Genomic DNA, 15,736 nt, shown 5'->3' with positions numbered 1-15,736 from the left:
GTGGATGTCCTTTTTCTGGAATACTGGAAACTTGGTGGATTTTATCTGATCCTATAGGGGTATGCACCTTTGTCGTTGACTAAGCTATTTTACAACTTGGCAGAGATTGAAGTTAACTTGTAGAAAATTGATAGCAATACAAATCATTCTTGTCTACAGACATTCTTGTCTCTTGGTGTTAAATACATCTATATGCTGATGACGTGCAATTATATATCTCCAGCCAAGACGTTCTCAATGAATCCAGCCTCCTTGCCTCCCAGCATCTCCACCTGAATATCTAAAAGGCATCCCCCAAATTTACATGTTCCAACCCAAACTCCTGATCTTCACCTGCAAAACTTGCTTCTTCCTCCATCTTAGAAAAAGCCTGCCAGTTGCTCTGGTCAAAAAGCTCAGGGTCATCTTTGACTCTGTGCTTTCTTTCATATCTCACATCAAATCCATCAACAAATAGGGTCATTTCTACCAGAATCTGACCATTTCTCACCACCTTCACTGCTCCCATCCTGGTCCAAGTCACCAGCATCTTCACGTAGGCACCACTCTTGCCTCCCTACAGTCTAAACTCATCCAGCATTTTGAGTGAGCTTGTGACAGTGTCAGTCACACCATGTCATGCCTCTGCCCATACCTCTCATTGGTTTCTCATTTCACCCAATAAAAGCAAATGTCTCACTATGGCCTACAAGTTCCTGCGGATCTGTGCACTCCCCCTTGCCTGTCTGACCTCATCCACTACTGCACCCTCACTTACTTTTTCTGGCCCAGTCACTCTAGCCTCCTGGTTCTTCCCTGAACCACCCAGGCAAACCACTGCCTCAGGGTATTTGCACTTGCTGTTCCGTCTACCTGGAGTTCTTGATCCCAGATTTCTGCAGGGCTGGTTCCCCAGCACTATGTGCAAATGTTTCCCCCTTAATCAGACTTTTTGCTATTCAGAAACCACTTCAGGTATCAGTGGAGTTTCGTGCTTGCCATTCATCTAGGAGAACAGGAGCACTTGAAAAAAACTATCTTGCTGATGGCATTGGCTAGCACAGCTACTACCCTACCCAGGTCCTAGTCACAGGTTGCTGAGCTGGGGAAAAGCACTGGGTAATCAACTACCTGGGGCTTCAGGATCTACATATGAAGTCTACAAATAATGTAATAAAACAGATAAATTTTAAAATACCAGCACATGGAGAAATAGGAATTTAATACCAGGAGAAAGTGCTGGAAGAGTTAGAAGTGAGCTCCTCTGGGAAATACTAGCAGGGAATTGGGGTGATTTGCTTTTCATTATTAGCTCTTCTGTGTAATTTAAATATTTTTAATACCATGTGATAAAAATAAGTTTAAATATCTACCTGTAGCTCTAGCTCTGACTGTAGCAGTCAGGGATACAGGGCAGACCCTAGATCCAAGACACTGATTGAAATAATAAAAGAAATCCTCCCAGAATTTTCACAACCAGCAGCACAGCCACAGTGAGTTCTTGTATTCAATGAGCACTTTTCAGATTAATGTCTAACTTTTCTTTCTTCATTTCTTAGACTGAACCTGAAGGTAGAGTCTGGCAAGGTAATGAAATGATACCGGTTAAGCCCTCCCCAACACATCTTTCCTATATCACAAATTACAAATTGATGTAACTATTTCACATATCTTGGTACAGCCAACGTAAGTGGAGGGAAAAAGGAAATTAGATGCGCTACTTAAAAAATAGTTAAATACCAAATCTTTTTTGGATTTCTGTTTTAAATGTTTGATGTCTTAGTCCCTTTGAAACCTAGAGAAAGTCACAATGAGAATATAAACTATTTTTACAATTCCATTCTCTTCCTTGAGAGTAATTAACATAAATAAAATGTCATTGTCTTTATACTTTATCGTTCATATAATTGAATAATGGTCCCCTTAAGTCAATTTTAGTAGTATTTCAAATACAAGATAAACATACAAAACAATGCCATTAGAGCTCTATTAATTAAATCAGTAAGTGTGCAAATAAAATACTCTTTCCTTAGGAAATGAGCCCACAATCTTAGTCTAGATGGCAAATAGCCTCACTGGATGAAAAATTCCTCACTTAGAGCCTAACGAAAGCATCTCTATCTCTCCATCTAAATGACTGAGTTTCATTCAAGTAGAGTGATGTTCTCTACTCATAACTTTTAAGTGTTGGTATATACCTCATGGAACAAATACAGTATTACAAAATGAAATACCATGAAGTGAGGTAACAGAACAAGCTAAAGGGTTTTGCCTGGTTTAGTACATTTAAATTAACCAGATTACTGCCTTTTATACAAAGCAGTCATCAGTACATTAACTTTCAGGACTTCCCTGGTGGTCCGATGGTTAAGACTCCGTGCTCCCAATGCAGGGGCCCAGGTTCGATCCCTGGTCAGGGAACTAGATCCCACATGCATGCTTCAACTAAGAGTTCACATGCCACAACTAAGGAGCCCACCTGCCACAACTAAGACCCAGTGCAACCGAATAAATAAATTAATTAAAATATATATATATATATATATATATATATATATATATATATATATATATATATATATTAACTTTCCCACAGGCAACAAATTTTGAGAAACTAAAGGGTAACCTTCAAATAGTCCTAACAACAATAGTATAAATCATATTATGAAACTTCAAAAATACCTGCCAGAAAAAGGTAAATTCACTACATTCATTTTTGCAGGTCCTGGGAAATTAATGCTTCTTCCTGAACATCACATTCCTCCAGCCACCCTCCCAGTTCCTCCTCACCACCCAGCCAATTTGGTGGCTGTTTTTCTTATCTTGAGCTAGAAAATCCTAACAAATTCCCAAGAAGTTTTCTGTCTTAGGTTAAGATAAGGCACAGCACAAGCCCCATGGCACTGAGCCTAATGCAGGACCAACCCTGTGTACATGAGACGTGTGAATGTGGACACAAAGCCATTTGGCACCACGATGGAAGACAGAGATCAAGAGTCAAACGTGACTGCAAAGTGGCTTCCAGGGCACGGTTCTCAGACCGAAGCTCTTGCAGGTGGCTGCTGTTCCCAGAACCCACAGGGGGTTACCTCAGCTACAGACACCTCCATAAACCTCCCAGGGCTTGGGTCCCCATTCAGCAAGTTGTCCCACCCTAGAGTAACCCCAGATGCTGGGGGTGGGAGGAAGCTGGAGCAGGGCTGAGAACCACTTCGGGCTCATAGGGCCTTGGGACCTGTGTAATTCATGCTCATGTAGATCCCTAAGATCCTCTGCCATGGGTGTTGCCTGGTCTGAGGGTTCCAATTCTTAAATTTAAGATTCATGTCATATTGGATAATCTCATATTAGTGGCAAGTGAAAAGACAGGCCAGCTATCTGTGATTACAGCATTATATCGGGGGAAAGGTTTGGCCAAATCCTCCATTTACCATCCCTGTCAATTTGGGCAAGTTACTTAGGTCCTAACTTCGTCTTCAGACTGGGGATAATTATAACCACATGGAACAGCTGTAATGCTTACAGCAGCAGCTTAATTATCAAGCATGATCAGAATAGGTATTTGTTTGATCGAAATAGTTCATAGAAGTGGAGAACCAAGAGTAAAGAGACATTCATACCTTACACATTTTGTTTTTAACCTAAAGCATAGACATATGTCACAATTTGCCAATTTGATGTAGGGTCATGGACCACCTTTGAAAATGGGTCTGCCAATTAGAATCCCATTCTGCCTTTCTTGTATAAACCACACCCATAACGCATCATCCAAGACTTCCAGTTTGGGTTTCCTCACAGGGCATAAAAATTACAGACGTGCAAAGTCACCTGAATGTGCAACCTTTCTAGCTCATTGTACTTTTATCCGTCTTGTACAGTGTTAATTCAATTGGGTGGTTCGTACTGATCACACACATAGTTTTTCCGAAGCCCTCAACTTAGTTTTCATATACACAGTAACTCTCTTTTACTCATACTTCATGAGTGTATGACAGTAGTCAAACCACATCATTCCAATCCAAGTAAAAATTGCATCAACACAATGAATCTTATCTAACGTTCAGCTCAACTGGCGAGAGCTGAGTGCAGGACATAGAGCAGCCTCATGTGGTCACATGGGTGGACGGCATCAGCCTGCTGAGGGCAGCTGGCGGTCTTTCAGAATTTCCTGTAGAGGAATTTGTCATGTCATTGCTGTCTTTTCCATGCCTAGCACAGTACCTGGAATGTATGTGGGTCCTTATAGCTATGAGTGTTACTGTTATAGGAATCGAATGTCCATTGTAGGCAACAGCGTGAAGACTCTGAAGTCCAATGAGCAAATGTCACGGACAGGAAGAAATCTCGGAGGAAAGGCATCCCCCTCCACAACACAAATGCAGCCTGTCTTATTCGCTAAAGAGCTACAGAGCAAGTACAGAGAACACATACTTTTCCAATGCGCTTTTCTCGAGCCTTTCTGCCTCCTGCTTCTGCCAGGCTTTGTGCTTCTTGACACGAGTTTCCCACAAGGCTCTGATGTCAGAAATGTCGAATACGACCACTTTAGGCCCCATTTTAAGAGCATGAAATTACCTATTTAAAAAAAAATTATATATATATGTATATATATATATATGTCAGCTTCATACACACACAGAAGAAAATAGTTTTAACTTGAACTTTAAAATAAAATATGAGTGAATCAATTTCATCAATAATGATGAAATGCCTTGTTTCTTCCAGGATGGCAGTTGCTAATGTTCTTAGGGTCTGAGAGTACTCTTGTTTGTAAGTCAAAGTTCAGCGCTCAACTGGGGTCCTCTCCTCTAGAATGTCACACTTGTCTCTCTACCCCTCAGCTGACACGTGGGTTCCCAAAGCCCCCTGGGCATTCCTCAAGCTTTGTGGTTCCACATTCTATTGAATTTACTGGCATCTGATCTTCTCAGTAGGTTGTAACATACTCAGAGGTAAGTTTGATGAGTTAATTAGAAGATACACACACACACACACACACACACCAGTTATCTGAGTCTAAACACCAGCCACCATTAAGTGCACCAAGCATTGTACCAAACCCCACTGAGCACTTTTCCTCCTGGGACTGACCACACAGCCTGGGCACTAGTCCTGTAGGTTTCCCCTGCAACATGAACCCTCACAGCTGCTGATCTCTGTTTATGTGGTTTCTCAAACACAAGGAAAGTCAGACTCAGGTACATCTTGGTCATCACCTCTTAGTGAGAACTAGCACAGTGTCTGGCACATAGTGGACCCTCCATAAATATTTGTTGAAAGACTAAGTGAGTAAATGAATCAATGAAAGTGAATAAAAGATTTGCATCCAGGTTGCTTCACTCTCAGCCCACTCAGTGAACTTTCTCTCTTCTCTTTATTTTCCCACCTCATATTTACTATTTGTTTTAAGTCATTATTTGCTCACTGCAAAAAAAAAAAAATTATCAGGACATAAAAGTGCATTTCAACATTCATTCCACTAAGCTATGCTTATCTCCCTTATCGAAGTAAAGTAAGTTTCTTTATATTGTTTTAAACTTCCCCTACCTACAGCATCAAAATCTGGCTAAATCCATTTCCTGATGTCCACAAATACACAGAGTGTCAGTTGGCAAACAGTAAGGCTATTGAATATTCTCTGTTCCAATTCCAGACACTTCTAAATAGCAGTCAGTGGGGATACAAAACCAAATATTTAAATCTTCTGACTCAAGTTTGTGCTCTCCACAAATGGCTTGCCAATATGAGTGGCAGAACTGGCTTATGTTTATGCAGCTGAACATTTGAGGTCAATAAGTTTAGTGTGAAGAGCTGAAAACACTGACCCCAGTTGATTTCCCTCTTTCCTTTAATTTCTGACATCTGGGACTGTCTTTTGTCTCCCTTAAAACTCTTTTACCTAAAGGAGATTTTTGACAAAGATGCAAATGGTGCAAGTTTTGTGTGGACATAAGTTTTCAATTCTCTTGGGTAAATACATATGAGTAGAATTGGAGGGTCATATGTTAATTCTATGTTTAACCTTTTCAGGAACTGCCAGACTGTTTTACAAAGCAGCTGCACCATTTTACATTCTCACCTGCAGTGTATGAGGGTTCCAGTATCTCCACATCCCTGCTGACACTTGTTATTATCTCTCTTTGTATTGTAGCCATCCCAGTGAGTGTGAAGGTTGTCTTTTTTTTAGCATTTCCCTGATAGCTAATGATGTTGAGCATCTTTTTATGTGCTTTATGTGTTAAGCATCTTCTTATGTGTATACCTTCTTGGGGGAAATGTCTATTCAGATTCTTTGCCCATTTTTTAATTGGGCTATTTGTCTTTTTAGTGTTGAGTTGTAATAGTTCTTTATATAGTCTAGATACTGGTCCTTTGCCAGATATATGATTTGCAAAAATTTCTTCCTATCTTGTGAGCTGTCTTTTCACTTTCTTGATTCCATCCTTTTACTTTTAACTTAAATATATGGTTATAATCGATATGAGATTTTATAGACAGAATCTTGTTGATTCATTTATTTAACTCACTTGGACAATTTCTGTCTTTTAATTGGTATTGTTAGGCAATTTACATTTAGTACAATTAAGGATATATTTAGATTCAGGTCTACCATTTTACTATTCATTTTCTGTTTGAGCCCTCTTTTGTTTTCCTCTTTTATATTTTCCTGCCTTCTTTTGTGTTATCTGAACATTTTTTACTATTCCATCTTATTTTCTCTATTGTGTTTTTGACTATGTTTCTTTGTCATTTCTTTTTCATGGTTGCCCTAGGGAGTATAAAATACATGCTTAACTTATCGTGGTCTACTTAGAAACAGTATTTTAACCACTTCAAGTGAGATATAGAAAGCTTATTACCTGGGCTTCCCTGGTGGCACAGTGGTTGAGAGCCCGCCTACCAATACAGGGGATGTGGGTTCGAGCCCTGGTCCGGGAAGATCCCACATGCCGCGGAGCAACTAAGCCCGTGCGCCACAACTACTGAGCCTGCACTCTAGAGCCTGTGAGCCACAACTACTGAGCCTGCGTGCTACAGTTACTGAAGCCTGCATGCCTAGAGCCCGTGCTCTGCAACAAGAGAAGCCACCGCAGTGAGAGGCCCGCGCACCGCAAAGAAGAGTAGCCCCCACTCGCCATAACTAGAAAAAGCCCACGAGCAGCAACGAAGACCCAACTCAGCCAAAAATAAATAAATAAAATAAATAAATTTATTAAAATAAAAAAGAAACCTATTGCCATATAGGTTCCCTTATGCTCTCACCTTTATGTTGTAGTTGTCCTATGTATTATATCAGTGTTAGATTTCTTGGCTTCAGATCATCAAACTTGTTTCAAAGAACTCATGAGGAGGAAGCTAGCCTGTCATATCTACCCTGATATTTACCATATCTGTTGTTCTTCCTTCATTCCTATTGTTCCAAGTTCCCCCCTGGTATCATTTGCTTTCTGTCTAAAAAACTTCCCTTAACAATTCTTTTAAAGGAGATCTGCTGGCAAATTCTCCATTTTCCTTCTGAAGGAGGGCAGGAGGCCCACAGAGCAAATGGGCCACACAAGCCTCTGTTTTCTGCGCCAAGAGAGCTGCAGAAAGTTATTGCTAGCCAAGGCTGCCAGGTTGCAAAGGGACCATATTCTGTGCCCATGACTGGGGCAGGCTCCAGTAGATGTCCCACAATGCTGATCCTCCCCTGGGAAAGGCAGGAAACCTCTTCCTACTACACTGTCACTCCAGTGTCCTTTACTGAGAAAGGTTAACAATGGTGTTCACTTCAAAGGACAAATACTTAAACGAATTCCATTATATAACACAGAATACACACATTGAAGAGTGCATTCCAAGTTGAGAGGCAATAAGTTGATAACTAACACAGTAAGTGATCAATTTGGTTGGGTTCAGACCTCACATTCCAACCTGCCCTCGGAGGTTGTGATTCCCACGTCAGATCAGTCTTCTGACTTTGCAGTGCTCTTCAGCTGTTCTGTGGGCGCCACCTAGTGGCCATCTGGGACAGGGGTTCTAACAGACTGCCAACGCTGGTTAGGGTCAGATCTATGCAGGTGCAGCTCGGGAATGAGCCCAGGAGCTCATAAGCAACCTTTTGGGGTTGTTCTCCAGAGCTTCTCCCTCTCGGTGATCTCTCTGGTCCTTCTAGGTTCCTGGGGCTTGCTTTTCAGTCCTCTGGCCAGAGACCTGGTGCTTTAGCTACCCTGCTTTGCTGTGCATGTCCTACAACTGCACTGTGTTGGGCCAAACAGTGGGAGGACAGTGCAAGGAAAAAAGCAATGAGAGTTTCCTCCACCCTCTGGAGACCACAGCTCCTCTGCTCAGAAAGGAAGGACCCCTTATCCCAAAGTCTGGGTGACTGAGGTCCTCCACTACCAACCTTCTCCCCATTGCCCCTCACTGCTGCTACTACTACACAGTCCTACGGGAGCCTAAGGCATTAGAGGGTGGAGAAAAGAAAAAGAAAAAAGACAGGGATTTACCCCCACTCTCTGAGCATTAGGAGGCTGTTTTCACTCCTGGAACAAAATTAGGTGCTTTGTGCTCAATTCTGGGTTTCAGGCTGCCTTGAGTCCAGGCTGGGGAATACTGGAGGGGAAAAATGGGAAACAGACCACAGGTTCTGTTCTACTTTGAATTAGGGTGTCCTTCCCTTCTTCTCTTGCAACTGCTTACTTTTCAGGGTCTTCACATTGCTGTTCTGTGTAATAAGTCCAGGTTTTATAGCTACATTTAGTGGGAGAGACAAGGTGAAGTGTGCCTACTCCATCTCATCCCAAACCATAAATCTCTGCATTTAATTTTTCTTTTACCACTTTCCTTACTCTGTTACCTTCAGCTCAGGAGCACCTAAGCTGCAAAGGTCTTAAGGCTTTGACTTTTGACATAAAAGCCTCCATAAAGCAATGCCAAGCATCAGCCTGAGAACAAGAGATTAAAGACTTTAGCCATTAATGGAGAAAATTTTTTTAAAGAGAAAGAATTAAGCAGCCTAGCTCCTTTGAGGAAATCTCTGCACATAATCCAAGTCTACACATAAAAGCAAACCAAAAAGCCAAAGTAAAATGAACTGCTTTTGAACAGTGTGGACAGTCAGTCATCCAAGAGTACCTGAAGCTGGAAGACCCACCTGCTGTCCAGGGTGTGTGTGTTCTAGATCAGCCAGTCATGGCTCTGATTCTTTTGTGGAGTTTCCTTTATTTTCTTAGGCCAATAAATCCTTGAAAAGTAACCAGATCTGTACATTAATATGTACATTAATTTCTATGCATTAATTTAGAGAAATATAATTCAAGTCCCTATATTAGAGAAATGGTCTATTCTTGATGCCTTTATGTTCTATTTTTAAATATTTGTAAACCAACATTAGTCTCAGTATTTTGGTGGAAAAGAGTCTATCCTGTCTGTCATCTAACCACATTCACTATTTTCTCTGTGTTTTTGCCAAGCAGAGAAAGAGGTACTATCCTTCAACTAAGGGGGTTTTGAAAGTGCTAGGATTTAAATCAGGGTTTTGCCTATCAGATGTTCTGTTTACAAATGTGTGTAATGAAAACTAGAGACTCTAAGGATGGTAAGTGATGACCATGTATGCTGGGGATCTACACTGTAACCTCCAGAGATCCTGCGAAGCTAAGAAATACCAGCTCCTAAATCCCAGGTCCAGCCCAGCTGCTGGCATCCTGTGCAGGACAGGGCTGAGTCCAGGCCTCCCTGGACAACTGGAAAGGATGGACCTTAACCCAGGAGGTAGTAGCCCCATGGGCGGGTGCTGAGATTGGGAAAGTGGTTTTATGACAAGAGCCTGTGAGTCATTCCATCCAGGAAAAAAAGCCCCTTTGGGGAGCAGAGAGGAGGCAGATTCAGGGACAGATGCAGATGCCAGTCACTTAGCAGCTTGGGGGAAGGAGAGTCCCCTGGCAAATTCACAAAGCTAATCTCTTCTTCATAGCATGAACTCCATTCAACCCAGTCTTTCAGGCAATTACATAAGATGTAATTTTCTAAGCATTAACTTTCTGCAGAGCTATAGAAATATCACCATGGTATGCTATACCAAAGCAGAAGAGAGAAAAATTACCCTCTCCAGGATCCAGTCTGGAAGCCCTCAACACAAATAAAACAATAACCTGTCAGAGAAAATGTTTACAACCAAGGAGACGTTTCTGAGGCAGCAAAAGAACGCAGAGCTTTAGCCTGGGCCCGCACTGAACTTGACAGCAAAGATGCATGGTTCCCGGACTCTCATTCCAGTTCTTTGCTAGAGATCTGGCTTCCCATGGTGAGCGCAGAATCACGAGAACAAGCCTCCCTAGATTTGGCTGTACTGTCCACAGCCACAGAGCATCTTCCAGAGAAGAAAACACTTGGGACTATGAGAAAGGAGGGAACTGCGGTGTCCCTCACTGCAACAGAAAGGACACTGGCACAGAGTGTGGTCAGGTTCATTCCCCTCCAGTGCCGAGTGTTTCAGGCTCTGAATGAAATGTCAACAATCAGAGACTCACAAAGGTTAGATTCACAGAGGGAAAAATAAATTTTTTTCCTGGAAAAACTGTTTGCTTTATTGCAAGGGTCAGCAAACTTTTTTATTAAAGGGCAAGATAGTAAATATTTTATGTAAGTACAGTACTTACATAACAAAAGAGAAAACGCTTGGCCTCCCTGCTTGCCTGGGATGGGCCTGCCTGAGCACTGACCTTGCGTCCACGCTTCTGCCCAGTTGCCACCTACTGGAGACATTCTCAGGATAAGAGCGACTGGCCCAAGAGGGAAAGGCCTGGCAGGCCATGAGCATGGAGCAGGCGAGGGGGGACCTGCTACAGTCAGCTTCGCTCTCTGCCCCAGTGACACCCAGGTGCCTGTGCGTCCTCTCCTCCCACTCACCTCAAATTGGGCAGCTGGTAAGTCACCAGCTCTTGCACAGAGATTCGACTGCTTGGTGCCTGGCAGTTGCCAACAGTAGAGTCTCCAATATGTGAATGGCAACCAGCGCGGGCCTTGGGCAGCAGTGAGATACAGCTGGCCAGGTAGACAGGTGCTGAGAGTCTGGGGGAATGGGGACGGAGGGGGTTACTCCAGTTTGGTCTCCATGGCTCACAGTGCTAGCCTGCTCTGGCAGTGCCAGGCCTGAGGGTGATCATTTGCTGATCCCAGCTTTCGTGAACAATAAATGGCAGCAGCTTTCATTCCCCCAAGGTGCTAAGTGAGTGGCACCTGCATCTGTCCCTGAATCTGCCTCTTCTCTGCTCCCGAAAATGCCTTTTTTTCCTGGAAAAAAAGCTTTGGTGGACGTGATGGCTTTAAATCATATGCACAAATTCTTTGACATTCTTCCCTCTAAAAAGGTAGAGCTTAATTCCTCTCTCCTTGAGCTTGGGCTGGACTTAGTGACTCACTTCTAATGAATATAATGTGGTGAAAGTGATGGTGTGTGACTTCTGAGACTCAGTCCCATAAGGTATTGCTCTCTCTCTCGGATTACTCACTCTGGGGAAAGCCAGCCACCATGTCCTGAGGATGCTTAAGCAGCTCTATGGGGAAGCTTCCTGTGGAGAGAAACTGAGGCCTCCTGCCAACAGCCGTGTGGGTAGACGCTGTCTTAACAGCAGATCCTATAGCCCCAGTCAAGGCTTCAGATGACTGTAGCCCTGGCCAAAATCTAGACCTCATGAAAGACCCTGAGCCAGAACCTGAGCCAGAAACCGGGTTTCTGACCCTTAGAAGCTGTGGAATAACAAATGTTTATCATTTGAAGATGTTAAGTGCTGGGGTAATTTTTATGCAGCAATAAATAACTAATAAAGTGAACAGTAAAATAAGAGGCACTTATAAAAATCAGTCTTAATTTACAGTGACATCTGGTGTCTATATACAGCTGCTTCCTTCACATACCCACTTGGATATCTCACGCATATCTCAAAAGAAACACGATTCCCTCCAAACTTACTCATTTAGAATCTATCCATCCCTGTCTGCCTTAATTTGCCATCTCGACAATGACTCCATATTTATCTGGAGGTCACTCCTTTATGCTTTCTGTTTCCTCACCCTGACCACCCAATATATGGACATGCACACATACACACACACACACACACACACTCATTCACACATCCAATTTATTCTGTAGGGGCATGTGTTTCTCACCACCAATTACTGCCACATCTGGCCTCAGTTGTGCAAAAGCCTCTCAGCTGGTCTCCTGACTTCCCACTCACCCACATCCAATCCATTTGCTACACGATGGTGAGTATCACCATCACCAAAGAGAACTAGATCATGCTGCCACCTGGCCCAAGGCCTCCAGAGACTTCCCTTTGGAATGAGAAGGAGATCCCAGCTCCTCACAGGGCCCAGTAAGACCCTGGCACGACCTGCCCTCAGCCAGCCCCTCCCACTCTCGCCCCCACTGCTCTCCTCCTCCAAGCCCATCCACCACCTGCTTCCTCCCACCTCAGACCCTGCAAACGCTGCTCCCTCTGCCTAGACGCTCCCCCCATTCACACGACTCTCCCCACCCTGACACCCCTGAACTCAACTTCTGAATTCCCTCCTCAGCGTGGCCTCCCCTGCCTCTTCATCTAAGGTAGAGCCTCCTGCTATTCTCTCTCTCAGACTGTTGCTTACTTACTTCACAGCACATAATACAAGTTGAATCATTTGACCATTTGTTTAATTTTACTTTATCTGTCCATGAACGGAACCAGGGTTTACTGACGGGAGCAACCACCTGAGGGGCCCCAGACTTGGGCTCAGAGCCTGGCCCCTCAAGTCAGCCACCGACACTAGGTCACGCAGTAACAGACGCCAGGCTCCCACTTCTGAACCTCAACCCAGAAACCCTGGGTATGGAGCCAGTTTATTACTTGGTGTGTATTTCTGTTCTTTGATTCCCAGGAACCCTAAATAACTGACATTTGGGGACACTCATTAAATGCAGAAAGATGAATGTCCTTGCCTCTGAGCTCTCAATTTGGAGGGGCGAACAGATGTTTAAAGGGATACATTTCAATGCAGCGTGTGGATTCCACAACAGAGACTGAAGGAGCTGCTGTGCGAGCCAGAAGAGGAGAGATGTCCTCCAGTGCGTGATGGGGGGTGGGAGTAGGGGGTCAGGGAGAGTCCTGCAGGGACTGTGAGGAAGGCGAAAGGACCACCCTTCCGGGTTTGGTCGAATAGTTTTCCATGCTCCCTCCCCAAGCCAGGTTATATCAGAATCACTTTACAGAACCATCTGCGATCCCGAGCCAGAGGGCATGACTGGAAAAACACGTCCTTTGGCAGCGGAACACTAGTCTCCACTTAGAATCATATGCCAGGGTTCCAGGTGGGAGGGGGGACTTTCTGGTCACCTAGTCCTCTCACTTCTTGTCAAATGACAGGCTGGGCTGGAAAAGGGTGGGGGTAGGGTACAGGGCTTATATCTCAGAGAATTTGAGGTGTGAAGGCTCTAGGAGAGTCTGGGAGGAGACTCAACAAAGTCCACAATACAGGTGCCAAGCCATCCTTGGTGCTCCCTCTGTGCGGCTGGGAGGGGGACAGCAGCAGAGGGGGAGAGGGGAGAAGGGCATGAGGCTGGTGCCAGGGGGGGTCACCTGGACCAGCCATGGGGAGAGAGGCCTGGCTCCCCTCCTCCCCACCTGCCCCTTAGAGCCCCCCAGATCTCTCTTCCCTTTGGACTGACCAGCTCCAGGCCTTCCACAGCATTTTCCAGGTGTATCCGTCAGGTGCAGAAGACACCTATCATCAGCCTTGCTGGATCCAAGGGAATGACTGTAACCAATGGGAACTTCTGGTGACACCAAGGTACAGTAGAGGCAATAACATGACAGACCAGGGGCTTTAATGGCCCACAAATTCCTTTCTATCCTCACATAAGGCCACTGCCTGGACCCCAGAGGTGGAATGCAGAGTGAGATTTCTGATAGAAACAGTGGGGGAAATAGAGGGTAAATATTCAGGTGAGGTCAGTCATAGTAGTCACAATATTTCAGCCAAATTCTAAATTAAATTACATTTTATGTCACCTGATCAGAGTTCCCCTGGGGACACCCATTATTTTACGGTAATTTGTTAAACTAGAAAATCTGGCCAAGGGAGGCAGAGGCTCCAGACAGGATCAAGAGGACAGTCTCAGGGCTGGAGTCCTGCCTCCCCCGCCGACTGCTGCATGTCCCTGAGACGGCGACCTAACCTCTCTGAAACTCGGTGCTCTCATCTGGACGCCGTGTGACAGCAGCACTGAGCTCATAGGATTAGTGGGAGGATCACGCGTCATAATTTGTGTCACGTGCTTAAGACAGTAACTGGCACCTAGTAAACCTCAAAAAATGTCAGTTATTTAAAGAAAAAAAAAAAAGAAATTAAGACAGACCTTGTTCCCAGTTATATATAAGAACAAAAGGTGCATGAGCATCTGGGGATTTTTCTCTATCAGGTATGGTTACAGAGGTTCTTTGGGACAACACCCAGCTCCTAAGTTATGGAAGAGGATTTGGTCCATCAGAAGAGCCGCCACGCGGTGGTTAAGAATCCACCTGCCAATGCAGGGGACATGGGTTCGAGCCCTGGTCCGGGAAGATCCCGCCTGCCGCAGAACAACTAAGTCCGTGCGCCACAATTCCTGAGCCAGCGCTCTAGAGCCCACGTGCCACAACTACTGAAGCCCGCCCGCCTAGAGCCCGTACTCTGCAACAAAGAGAAGCCACCGCAATGAGAAGCCCGTGCACAGCAAAAAAGAGTAGCCCCTGCTCGCGGCAACTAGAGAAAGCCCGTGCGCAGCAACGAAGACCCAACACAGCCAAAAATAAATAAATATATAAATATATATATTTATATATATATAAATGTATATAAATATAAATATATAAATATATAATATATAATAATATATTAATATTATATTAATAATATATTATTATTAATATATAAAATATATATTTATATAAAAATAATATATATATATATTATAAATATATATATAATATATATTTATATATATATATAAAAGAAGAGCCACCAGCACAGTCAAACTGCTTACAAAACTAGACAATTCTCTTCCGGGTTTCCAATCACTTTCCCACCCTCACCCCCACGCCTCTCCTGGAGGACAGACTTCCCCGGCCAGATGTCAATCATCCCTTTCAGGGCACTGAGGAAGCACAAACAAGTTGATTTATCACCCCTGGACAGCACTGTGGACCAGAAAGTTTTGAGCTCAGCCTTGGGAACAAGGGTGATGCTGGGAGTAACCCACTAACAGGAGCCGGAGTGTGGAGACCCGGCCACAGCAGCAGCCCGGCTACCTAGACCTGCCCGCTCACAGGCTCTCCTTCCCCATTCAATTCCAGGCCCTGCATAATCCTCAATCCGTGTTCGTTTGGGAGGTTCACCCCTGTCAAGCCTCAGCACAGCAGGGACTGACATAAACGAGGAAGCGCTGTCCCCCGCCCCCTCCACTGGTGCCCCATGCCCCTACCCTCGCCTTCCCCACAATCCCCCAGTTTCAGGAGCAGCCGCGCACTCACCCCCCACGCCCACCTACCCGTGAATGGGCTGCAGCCCTGAGCCCCTGCCGCTGCCTGCCGAGTGGAATCCGAACCTGTTTACTCCGCAGCAGTGACACACCGGGGCCGGAAGCGCTCCAACTGCCCCAGCTTCCCGGCCTGTGCGCTAATGCGCTATGTTTGTAAGATGATAATATGATCTGTAGGACATGTGCTGATAAACTATCTATCTATTCTATGTG

The 15,736-nt window shown here is 44.4% G+C and overlaps 1 protein-coding gene across 1 annotated transcript in view; it reads right to left on the bottom strand.

The window, feature by feature from the left end:
• The window catches only part of LRRC2 (leucine rich repeat containing 2), a 35,732-nt gene extending 20,022 nt beyond the window's left edge, over positions 1-15,710 (bottom strand). The window contains exons 1-2 of the mRNA XM_068558934.1: positions 15,533-15,710; positions 4,411-4,554 (exon numbers count right to left, since the gene is read on the bottom strand). Of these exons, the coding sequence (XP_068415035.1) occupies positions 4,411-4,535 (125 nt within the window). The 5' untranslated portion in view covers positions 4,536-4,554; positions 15,533-15,710. The remainder of the gene's footprint in view (positions 1-4,410; positions 4,555-15,532) is intronic.
• Between the last annotated feature and the right edge of the window lie 26 nt (positions 15,711-15,736).

The sequence above is a fragment of the Eschrichtius robustus genome, chromosome 12 (genome assembly GCF_028021215.1).
Source record: "Eschrichtius robustus isolate mEscRob2 chromosome 12, mEscRob2.pri, whole genome shotgun sequence".
Classification (NCBI taxonomy): Eukaryota; Metazoa; Chordata; class Mammalia; order Artiodactyla; family Eschrichtiidae; genus Eschrichtius; species Eschrichtius robustus.
Note: the sequence above shows the minus strand (reverse complement) of the source record. Positions and strands in the feature narration are given on the sequence as shown.